The sequence below is a fragment of the Bactrocera dorsalis genome, chromosome 2, assembly GCF_023373825.1.
Source record: "Bactrocera dorsalis isolate Fly_Bdor chromosome 2, ASM2337382v1, whole genome shotgun sequence".
NCBI lineage: Eukaryota > Metazoa > Arthropoda > Insecta > Diptera > Tephritidae > Bactrocera > Bactrocera dorsalis.
In genome coordinates, this window is record NC_064304.1 from 100173763 (window position 1) to 100186121 (window position 12359).

At 34.5% G+C, this 12359-nt stretch overlaps 2 protein-coding genes across 9 annotated transcripts in view; one reads left to right on the plus strand and one right to left on the minus strand.

The window, feature by feature from the left end:
- Positions 1–12359, plus strand: part of LOC105226082 (5'-AMP-activated protein kinase subunit gamma-1) — a 197758-nt gene that overhangs the window by 49705 nt on the left and 135694 nt on the right. The gene's annotated exons all lie outside the window — the stretch shown is intronic.
- On the minus strand, positions 468–6492 carry LOC105226078 (sensory neuron membrane protein 1). Its single transcript, XM_011204841.4, has 8 exons — positions 5899–6492; positions 4494–4651; positions 4228–4375; positions 2050–2304; positions 1433–1729; positions 1167–1376; positions 924–1102; positions 468–864 (listed from the first exon to the last, which is right to left on the minus strand). The coding sequence occupies exons 1-8, from the start codon at positions 6007–6009 to the stop codon at positions 615–617; spliced, it is 1608 nt and encodes a 535-aa protein (XP_011203143.1). The 5' UTR covers positions 6010–6492; the 3' UTR covers positions 468–614.

Below are 12359 nucleotides of genomic sequence, written 5' to 3' on the forward strand. Positions count from 1 at the left end.
GTCTTCCAAAGCAACTTCTGTCCCAACCTCATCGCAATTTATTGATTCGCCTGGAAGATGAGAGGTTTTTCAGAACAAGACTAACTGTGTTCTGTCCCTGGTGATCATATCTCTTCTCCTCTTTTCCTTTTTCTTTCCCCTCTATTTTCCCACCTTATAAATCTTCTGTGCTTACTCTATTCACAAATTAATGGTTGCGTACTCTGCTCTTAAAGAGAGCGTATTCGTTATTCAAGACAATTTCTGCTGTCGCCAAATTGTTAGTCATCCTAACCAAATCTAACTTAGAATTCGTATATTTATCGCATATTTATTTGTTCAACAAAAGTCATGAGTCAGCACGAGTTCCATGGAGTCATAAATTTTGCTGATATTTCAGAACTTCTCTTATCTTGCTACAAAAATGTTCTTAAGCCTATGTTCCCATTCTCTATACTCGGATTTTATGCCTCTGTAATTACACATCATTTATTGACTAAACCAAAAAAATCACTACTTTATTTTATTTAGTTTGTTTGTATGTATGTATGTGTCTTAAGATCATTATCTCCAGATAGAGATTTGTGATTAAAATGTGCTTATCATAAAAAAATTACAACTTTTTATTAATAAAACTAAAATCTATCCATCGCATCACGACGGTTCGAGAGATCAGCCTGTGCAATAGGTGGTACGGGCTTTTTATCTTCGGGTGGCAATGGCTTTACATCCTCCACTTTATTGGCGAGCTCCTTTATGGCTTTCGGTGGCACAGTGATATCTAAGCTATCGCTCTTCTTGTAATACAAATAGGAGGTGGACATGAGACCGACCAAAGCCATGGTGATGAGCGACCAACGCAACGCAGAATTGAATTTTAGACCACTGAAAAGAGAGGTTTAAATATTATGCTATTTACCTGACACCTTAGTTTCAAAACTTACAGAAATAGTGTATATTTTAGCATGTTTGTGAAGGTCTTATTTAGTGCCACGCCCTCCTCAATCCAAAATAGTGGAAAAATCATTTTACGCAAATTCTTGGTGGGTTCAATTTTCTCAACCGGTTCCATGTCCATGTTGAACTGCAAACGTTTGGCGGCTTGAAAGGGCGTGCCAGAGGTCTGAACGAAAAAAAATATTGTCTGTCAAAATATTAATACTTCCTATAAGTTGCTAAAATTTTACCAATTCGAAATCAATGAACACCGCATGATCCTTCTCATTCGGGCTTAAACCGTTCACTTCCTCCAGCAGTTTGGGATCCGCATTAAAAAAGTGTGGCATCGATGCCATGATTGGAGCACCAACACAAGGTTCTAAATTCATAGTGCCTTTGGGCGGACAAGAGTCAACATCTTCCGGATCGTCGCAGAAGCAATGCAAGCTCGGATCTGCCTGTGGAGCAGTCGAAGTTATTACTATTTGATTACTCATATATGTCAGTCAAATACCTTTATGTCACCTAAATCCATGTGATAGCGCATTGCTGGCATGCCATGATATGAGGACTTACGTTTGTAGGTGGCACCGAAGGAGCGGCATACATCGGGCGTGAAGGCCCATAAGCCTTGCTCTTTAGTCATGAATGGTGCAAAAATCGTCGAATCTGTGCCGATAAATTCGTTACACTCTTCGCCGGCCCATATATCCAATGTGGGCTCATCACCAAAACGTATGACTTTGCCAAGCTTGCTTACATTTTTGACGCCACGACAGACGGTAAAGCGGCCGCCGTCGGTGTGATTGTTCTAAAAGGGAAAGTGTGGTTATTATTGAGCTTTTCAGAAAAGTAGTAAACATATTATGAGTAGTTTCAGCATTATATTACATTGACGCTGCTTTGAGCGAGAAGCAAGCATCTATTTTCATTTAAGCATTTTTCTTCTTAACTTGGAATTTCTGAACAACTCCTTTTTAGATTAAATTTTTCTGAAGTATTCATGTTTCGCTTTCAACAAATTTACCTTCTGTCATCTTTCTTAAACAACCGCTATAGTGATGCCATCAAGCCAACTGATATTGTGTTATGCTTTAAATATAAAATTTTTCCACTTTCCCCTATACTCACATTGGCCATAAACGAGAATAGAAAATGTGTTGAATTCACTTGTCGCGCTTGTTTCACCTCACCCGTGTAGAAAGCCGTGCAGAGTGCTTTAGCGGCAAATTCTGTGGACGAACAGTCCACGTAAAGTCCTCGAAAGAATACATCCATGAATTTAACAGTGATTACCGCTTTCTGCCCGGCGAACACAATATTTATAGCTTTGGCGACAAGATCCAACATGGCGGCACGATCGCGCTGCACAACCACGGAGATCGGCTGCAAAGGTGATACGGAAAAAAGATTAAGAAATGACTTTGAATAAAATATAGATTTTTATTTTAGCTGAAATTTCATTAAACTCATATCCAAATGCATAAGAATCATTCTATTATATAAGGTTGGATCGTTAAGCCAAAAATAATAATTTGTCGAAAGTGTTAACTAATAATGTAAAAATCAGCTGTTTTGCTTTGTGTTTATGATTCATAGAAATATTTTTGACACATTCCAACGAATGTTTTGTAAATACGTTTGTTCCTAAACGGCTAACCATCACAAGCTAGTCAAGCATCTGCTGGAAAAACTGGCAGAAGAGACCACACGTTGAAACCATAAGAAGCGAGAAGGAGAGAACTGCTAGTTTTCGTTAGGGGAGACTTTCTGCTGGCAGAAAATAACTACGGTTAAGGGAAGATTCGTTCATTATGAGTGTAACTTGTCAACTTTCAAATAAACCTTAAAATTGAGGACACTGACTCTGAATTTCGGCAGTAAATTTTAATAATTTAAACTCGTTGGATCGTATATCTTTCCATGATGAAATGACAAACCGTACTGAAGAGAAATGTCAAAAAAAAAAGAAAAAAATATGGCATTGTTTGCTGTCCCTATAGGTCTACTTTTATAGTGCTTGAAAACCTCTATACTTCTTCTTCCTAATCCCACAGAATTATCAAACATGAAATTCATGAGAAATACACCAAAAATGTTATCTTAAGTAACACAGTCTTATATTGTTGAGTCACGTATAAAAATAGAAATTACAAAGTCGAACACATTGTCGTTTTCACATATGTATGTACTGCTACCGCGCCTCATTCGATTTTTCCTCCGTGTAGGCAAAATCTAACAGCTTATTTCAATTTCCGTCTGCTCTCGCTTAGAAAACCAATTCTCAGTCTAAATTATTAATTAGTAGTTATTAATTTAATAGCTTTTCATTTATTATACACAAAGCTTTAAAAGCGTTAAAAATATTAGAACAAAAATTATAGAAATAATTGCTTGCCAGGGATGCCGGTTAGTTATACCTGTATTTAGAAGCCACGAGTTTTTAAAGTTTGCAATTATTAAAATAAAAAAAATATTTTAAATATAATTTTTTTTTTAAATGTGTTTTTTTTTTTTGTTCGAATCCGAAAGTGCTAAATGAAAACTAAAAAAAAAATATTTTTAAGAAATTTTTAATTTAAATAATATTTTTTTATTTTAAATATTAATTTTTTTTTTACGAATCCGAAAGTTTGCTACAAAAAATAAATAACTATATATATTTTAAACAGTTTTTTATTTTAAATAATAATTTTTTTTAATTTTAAATATTAATTTTTTATGCGAACCCGAAAGTTTGCCACATAAAAATTAAAGAATTTGTTAGACCTTTACAAATTATCGCATTTACAAAACACATTTAGAAAAAAAAGCGCAAACATATAATTTTCGATTTTCATATTAGACCAGTGTAGATAATTTTTGGAAACTAACAAATCAAAGTGGCATAAAATTCAATGGAAACGATAGACAAAATAACAAACATTAAAAGAAAAATAATTTACGGGTGAATTGAATTTTTAAGCGTTAGAAACTGCTTATCTCGATTTCGGGCAAACTACGAATCTTGATTAAAAATGTTAAACTGTAAAAATGAAAACCCGTAAGAATGTTGAAATGTGTGTTTCTAGTTAAAAATCATCTCAATGGCAAGTAAATTAATGAATTTGCTAATGAACACATTTCCCATATAACTCAATTAGGCATACAGAGAACAATAACCAGCCACAACAGCGTGTGAAATATTAGAAAAAGTCGAAAACTACAACAAACTCTAATTAAAAATGAAAATATATGTACTTTCAATTTGTTCAGCATTTTAGACGAATTTTCTTAAAACATCACAAGTTTTTAACACTTCCAACTCACCACAAGCAATGGATGTGGAATGGTTATGAGCTCTTCACCGGTTAGTCCTTTTGAATCTTTTTCGTTGAAATAGAATGTGTTGCGCATATTGAACGAGATCGAATCTTCCAATGGATCATCGGCCAGATCGTACTTATCCTTCCATTCACTAACGTTATAAAGGTTATAAAAGGCATAAAGCATATACATATGTTATGAGCAGTTCTTCTTCGAGTCGTGTATATTTTAATTTTTTCTTTCAATTATTTTTTTTTTACTAAACTCACTCGAAAACAAATGGTCCGATTTCTTGTAAATTGGGCTTTTCGCCGTTCAACACCTCATCCGGATTGGTAATGTTGAATACGTAAATGTAGAAGTGTAGCGGGAATGGCGTCTGTGTCCAGAGGTCGCGTATTTCAGTGCCGGGTTTAAGTGAGACTTGCTTTGATGAAATTGAAAGGAAGTTTTTATAGTAATAGGACATTATAGTAAAGTTTGTTTTTATGGTAATAGAAATAATCAAAGTTATATTATGTTGAAGTCCTTAATTTTTAATAAATTTTACATTTTTTTAAATTTTTAACAATTTGTGTATGTATATTATTTTATGACATTTTTTGCTTTTGTTTGATTTTTAAAGAATTGTATTTACTTTTTTTGTTTAGTTTGTAAATTTAAGATATTTTATTATTATTATTATTTTTTTTTTTTGTAAAATTTATTTAATTTTTTATTTTATGTTCATAATTTCCTTAGTGGTTTATAAATTTTTTTTTATTTGAATTGCTGGTTTTCTTTTATGGCTCTCGTCGTTTTATTCTTTTTTGGTCCGTTACAAATCATAAAAAAATGTTTTGATCTGTAATTTGCTTAAAGACTTTTCATGATGGCTAACCTGTGTACAGAAAAATTATAATAATATTTGGTGGTCTATTTTTTTTTTTTATAAATTTTTTTTTCTATAAAATTTTTTTTCATGCTTATTTAATATTACTTTTAATAATCTTATCTTTATTAATAATTTTTTTAATTTCTATATTTTTTTCCAATAGTTTGTTTCATGCCCATTTTTTATTTATTTATTATTACTTTTGGTATTTTTATTTTTGTTTTATTATTGTTTTTTATTTGTTTGTTGGTTTTTACAAATTCTTTCACAATAAAACTTTTTCCATGCCCGTTTTCTTTAGTTGTTTTTTTTTTAATTATTTTAATATATTTTTATTTTTAGTAAACTTATTTTTATTATTTTCTGTTTAATTTTTTATGACAATTTTTTTTTTTAAATTTTATAAATTTTTTTTTTTTTAATTTTATACATTTTTTTATCAAAACTTTTTTTCACGCCTATTTTTTTTTAGCTTATATTACATTACTTTTATTTTATATTAATTTTAGTGTTTTCATGTTTTAATTTTTTATTTGTTTCTGTTTCTTTTTTTAATTTTTTTAAATTTATTATATTTTTGTGTTATAAATATTTTTGAATATTTTATTCTATTTTTCTCCAATAAAACTTTTTTCACGCCTATTTCTTATTAGTTTTTTATATTACTTTTAGTATTTTTATTTTTTCTTGTTATTTTTATTTTGTTTTTTTTTTTTATTTATTTTTATTCATTTTTTCCCTAATAAAACATGTTTTCATGCCTCACCATCAACTGTATAACTTTAATTTTTAATATGCACCTTTTTTATCATCATCTTGAGTATTTTCGGAAAGCCGACCCAACCAAAAATCACGCCGAACAGCATCGCCGCCACAGATGCGATCAAAAGTTTATGCCTTTCCACTTTCATAGTTACTATTCTCAGTTATTTAAAGATGTAAGCAAGTAGAATGGAATTTTATTCGATATGCACTTTTCAACTTCGGCTGAACGCTTCGTTCTCAACTGCAAGCCTCGGTCTCAGCAAACACACTAAATGTGTCTATTAAGTTTTACTTTCATAGAACATGCAATGGATATAGTTATTGCCCAGACGTCAGATGTCTATCTACGTCGCAAAAATATATATATATAGATATGTATATATAACAACAACAAAAAAAGAACAACGAACACTAAAAACCGCGGTGAAAAGTATTCAAAGTCGTTACTCCCCATCGGCGTACGTACAAAAAATCTGAGAATAAAATCATTATTAACTTATTTGCCTGCCGCCAGTCAGTCATCCATTCAATACATATGTAGTTATTACCGCTACTGCTCATATTTTTTTCGCATAAAATTCAATAATGTGTGCAATTGATACCTGGCTATTGTGTGGACGTTACGACAATTTGCAATAGACGCCGTTCGCAACACGCCCGCACGCCCAGCGCTGGGCAGAAATGCACACGCATGTCGAGGTCTGGAAATAGCTGTATGTGTACCAGACACGACCCACTTCATTGCAGTGCGACAGCACTTCACCTTGACGCAAACTCCTTGACCACGTTTAGACATATGTCTATCTACCCCACAAGCATATTGAAATCCTTTTCTTTAGCTTGATTGTGGCATGGATATTCCTTTGTCCCTGACTTTGATTTTTTAATTGTACTAACTTTGTGCGGAAACTTTATGCAATTGTCAAGAAAACGCCCACCTAATTTTGTTGTGATTGTGCAAAAGTTCTCACAAAACAATCAGCAATTATTTGCGAAAGGGTTGCCCTCTGTTTTGTTTTCAGTTCTTCAAAGTCTATAAAATACCCTGAAATTGCTACACACACCTGTCACATTCACGTTTTCTCGTCAGCTGTTCTGTTTCAAGTTAAAAACTCAATCAGAACTGATTGGATGTCTGTCGTGTGTATGAATATCATTGGGAACTTAGATTGAATCATATTTAGTGCCAGTCTGAGACAAGCTTTTTTAACTCCTGCTAGTGCTGCTTATCAAATATCTTGGAAATTTAATAAACTGTTTTATTTTTGTAGTTCCGACCAACTTATAAAGTCTAATTTGGAATTGGCTTGATTAGTGCAGTGTTCATCTTCAACTATAGTCGAGAGTCGAGAGTGGAATCATTCCATTCAGCCTTGCTACTAAGTGTAACCTTAAACTTCTTGGTGAAGTTTACCCTTTTGGTAACGCTGTCCCTCGGGAGAAAAACCAATGGTATTACACCAGTTAACTCTTTCATATGCTTGGATGAGATTACCTTATCTCTGCCACACTCTTCTGCTGTCATTTGGAGCTGTGTGTGTTTGGCTACCTGAACGATTAATAGGTAAAGGGGTATGAGCGCAAGCACTGCATCATCCTTTAGCTAAGTGTAAGCTCCTTTGTATTAAGTATCAGAGACTGTCCCCGAATGTGCCTCTGGCTATAATAACAATGTCATCTGCATATTCTTTTCAGCGGATGCTTTTGACAGTTAGCAATATTGTAGGTCGTTCACGACAAGGCTCCATAACAGGGAGCCTTGTGGGCAGCCTCTTGTAGTGCCGAAACGAATCCTGGTATCCCTACTCTGGTTTCAGCTACTCTGGTACGGCTGCTATCTATCTGCTCACCGGAGCTGTCACATTCCTTTTTCTCCATTGCCTTGGCTACGCTCTTGTGAGACGTGTTGTCAAAATCACCTTCGATGTCCAGGAAATTACTTTCCCTTCATCCAGCGAACTCTCTATTTCCGAAGCTAACTGGTACAGGGCAGTATTAGTTGATCTCCTTGCTCTGTAAGCATGTTGGTTTACATACAGTGAATCGATTTTCAGCGCTTTCGATCTTATTTCAAGAAGGTCTGAAGAATTTTACCAGTGAATTTTCTTTCTTTTCTACCTTGGGTATAAAGATCAGCTTCGCGGTTCTGCATATTTCTAGAATATACGGATAAAGGAAACTTTTTAGAGGGCGGGGCCCATGTATACCAAGAAACAGGTGTGCCAAGTTTCATAAAGATATCTTAACTTTTACTCAAGCTATCGCTTACACAGACATACACATGAATGAGCGGACGAACAGACAGACAGTCAGTCGGACTTACTCGTCTCATCACCCTGATCATTATATACAGTTGATAACCCTTAATCTAACCGTTAACAACATGTTGTTTATTATTTTAATATTCGCTGATTTGGCAATGCAGAAGCGATTTTAATGCCGCAACTTTTCCTATTTTCTTGTTTACATACTTAGACTGCAATTTATGTATTCCTATTATCCTATTAAACGATACAATTATGAAAAACAAATTTCAACTGTCAGAAATAGCTTTGGAAACGCCTCTGCACCTGTTCAAAATTCCGCAATTCGCATGGCATTGTTTATCATCTGCAAATTAGCTGAACTTGAAATTTTAAATGCCTGGCAATTACTTCAAATTACAACACTTCCGATGGTATTTTTTCTTTGAAAATAAATATCACTTTTGACAGAAAAAACTTTCACGGATTTGTAAGAAACAAACATGTGCTTATGATGGGCAATTAAAATAATAAAAACAATTTATTTCTAATTAAAAATGCGTAAAACAATTAAACGCTGAAAACAGGCTGAGACTTCAAGAAACAAAAAAATATATAAAAAAAAATATTGAAAAAAAAAAATCTGAAGCTTTTTTCTGAATAGAAATTGATAAAATAAATAATATTTCTTTTAGAAGAGCTCAAGAAAAAAATATAAAAAATTATGGATTAAAAATTCTGTAGCTTTTTTTTCTGAATAAAAATGGGTATAATAAATATATTTCTTATACAAAAAAAAATAAAGAATTGCAAAAAAATCTAAATTCTTTTTTTCAAAAACTAATTTTATTTTTTTTTTCAAAAAAATTTAAATTCTTTTTTTTTTTTCAAAAAAATTTAATTTTTTTTTTTCAAAAAATTATATTCTTGTGTTTAAGGAGCTAAAATATAAAATATTTTTCATATGTAAAAAATTCAAGAAAATCTAAACAGAAATATTTTTAAATTTTAAATATTCTCCTGCCTGACTTTCGAAAAATTACACTCAAATAAGTGAAAACATAATTAAATTGGAATTATTTCACCTAATTCTGAAGACTTTTGCTTGAATCTGTAATTTTTCTTGACGTTTTTCTCACTTGAAGCCTACATTTCCCAGCTCCAATGCGAAAACCACACAAAAACGAGTTGCCGAGTAATAAAATAAAATTAAATAAAAAATCAACCATGCAGAAGCATCTATAAGAAAATGGAAAGCACAACAAATGCCATGAAGTAAATAGGAAAAAAACGAGAGAAGTGTATTAACCTGTTCATTCCGTTTTGCATTTTTCTCGTCTTACCAGCACGTCATCCTTAAAAAGCGGGTCACAACGTGCTTCTTATGCGGCCGCAACACCAATTTCTGTCCGCACACACATTAAAACACAATGTGTATGCTTGAGTGAGTGGCGGTGCAACAGCGCTTGCAACGTCGAAACCGGTTCTCAACACCTTTTTATAAAATTATGCAGCGGTAAGCGATGAAGCACAATAGCATACATGCATACAGTAGGCAATAATGCTATGCGTACCAATAATAAAAAAGCAAAGCAATTAACCGGTAAAAAATAAATGCGTGTTTGTTGAAAGTGCACCGATAAGCGTGACTCATAAATAAAATATTTGCGTTTATCGACACCTCTAGGGTTTGACAGAAGTTTTTCAATATGGAAGTAATGCTTTCGTTGAGCCAACAGTGGAAGTTATAAAAAGTAAACAGTGTAAAACTTTTCTGGTCTCTCGGCGAAAACCCGCGACAAGTAATTTTCACAGGCTGCTCTTGAAGCCAACTTTACTCCATTAAGGGACTTCTAACTGACCGCAAAAAATGGTAGTCCGATGGTGCAAGGTCAGAGCTATATGGTGGATACATCAAAACTTCGCAGCCAAGCTTTCCCAGTTTTTTCCGAGTCATCAAAGATGTGTGTGGTCTAGCGTTTTCCTGATGAAACCCTTTCTGTTGATCAGTTCTGTTTTTCGATTGTTTGCTTCAATCTCATCAGTTTGTTGACAGTAAAATGTAGAATCAATCGTTCGACCAGGCTAGAGTGGATGATTCTTTTCTAATCCCACCAAACACTCAGCATAACCTTTCGAGGCGTCAATCCTGGCTTTGCGAGCATTTGTTGAGCTTCACCACGCTTGGACCATGCTCTTTTTTGCACATTATTGTCGTATTTGATCCACTTTTTGTCTCCTGTTACCATTCGCTTCAGAAATGGTTCGATTTCATTTCGTTTCAGTAAAGAATCGCAGATGCTAATTTGGTCCATTAAAATTTTCACCGACATTTCATGTGGTACTCAAATATCGAGCTTCTTCTTGTGGTCAGCCTTTTTTAAATGGTTCAACACCTTTGATGATGAGTGTTAAGTTCCTTAGCGATGTTATGGCGATATGTGACGGTTCTGGTCAATCTTTTTCATAATTTCTTCGAATTTTGCAACGGTTAGCCGAAAATGAGCGGTTTATAGAATAGTCGACTATTTACGACTATCCTGAAAGCTCGAGGACTGGAAAAATCGTTGACATAAGTGAATTACATCTGCTGGGGATTACTTTGATAGCGACAAAATAAATACTTATAATTTCCGGGCACTTTTTTCTCACAATGTACACAACTTTTAAAGACAAAAAAGTGAAATAAGATTTACTTCTAGATTTTTTGATAGAATTTCTCTTTTCAACATTTTATAAAACAACTTATAACAAAACTCCTTATTTTATTAAGCTTTGGTACGAATATTCATCTTACATACTGTTGTTATTGGTTAACATAATATGCATGCGACATTATTTTGTCTTGGCTTGTGGGCTTTTACTAAAACACTCATATTTTATGCTACGCTCTCTGCATAACTCTATGCTGAGAGACTGTAGTATACTAATATATTGCGCTCTCGCCTTCACAATTAAGTGCTTCTTTGGCCAAGGGAGTGGCGATCTCTGCCGACCTGGCTGAACCCTCAATTAGCTGCTTGGGGAGTTAGTATTTGCTGGCTAGTAGTTAGTATTGTCAGGTCAATTATTAATAAAGTACACACCCTTTTAATGTGGCTCTGCTGCACAAAGTGTCAATTAAATTGAAAAGAATCGGTTGTTGAAGAGTACACACTTACTTGCTGTGCTCTCACTCACCTAGCACAACAGTTATGTTGTATGAGTAATAAAAGCAAGCGACATTTGAGATTTGCTTAAGAAAAAGTCCGTTAAAATTTGGCTTATTCATTGCTGAGCACGACTGTATTGGTGTTGGTGAGCCGAGTTTGGGAGTGGCTTGAGAGTATGCGTCAACAAAAGCAGTATACAGTTAACACTTGTTCTGGCAAGACGTAACCATAACATTCATACTTTGTTTACACAATTGCAGACAGTGAAAATTTTCTAGAAAAAACATCAAAAATATCAATCATTTAAGTTATTTTCAATACGTAGAGTAATACACTTCACATGGGTCCACGTGGTGCCGAACTTTCTAGTGAATTGAAAGCACAGATCATCCAGCATTACAAGGACCAAAAGTCGGTGCGTGTTATAGCGCGTCTGGTGCACAAAAGTCCAGCTACGGTGCAAAAAGTGATCGAACGTTATCGTGACTCGGGTAGTATTCGAAATAAGGCGCGTTCTGGGCGTCCGCGTAAATTCGATGAGGCCGAGCATCATTTGATATTGCAGAAAGTGCGGCAGAATGCCAAAATGAGCGCACTCAAACTGCAAGCGGAGGTGGAATGCGAGACGGGCAAATTGTGCAATACAGAGACTATACGTCGTGTGCTCTACTCCGCTGGCTATATTGGGCCACTGATCCATCGCAAGCGTGTGGACTTCGCTAAAGCACACTTGCAATACGATCTCAACTATTGGCGCAAGGTGCTCTTCTCGAGCGAGTGCCAATTTCAAGCATACCAAACGGCGCAACATTTGACGCAATGGCGTCGTGTCAGCACTGAATCGGATACACCGAATGCCTTGTTTACCTCAAAACAACCCGATAACATGATAACGCTATGGGGTTGTATGTCCGCTAAGGGTGTTGGCCGTTTGGTTATCTGCGATACGCAAATGAATCGCGAGAAATATTTAAGAATACTACAAGAAAATGTGATAGCTAGCGCCACCAAGCTGGACTTACTGTCTAGCGGTTATATATTCCAGCAGGATAATGACTGTAGGTACCGGACAGGTGTGGTGCGCGATTGGCTGCTCTACAA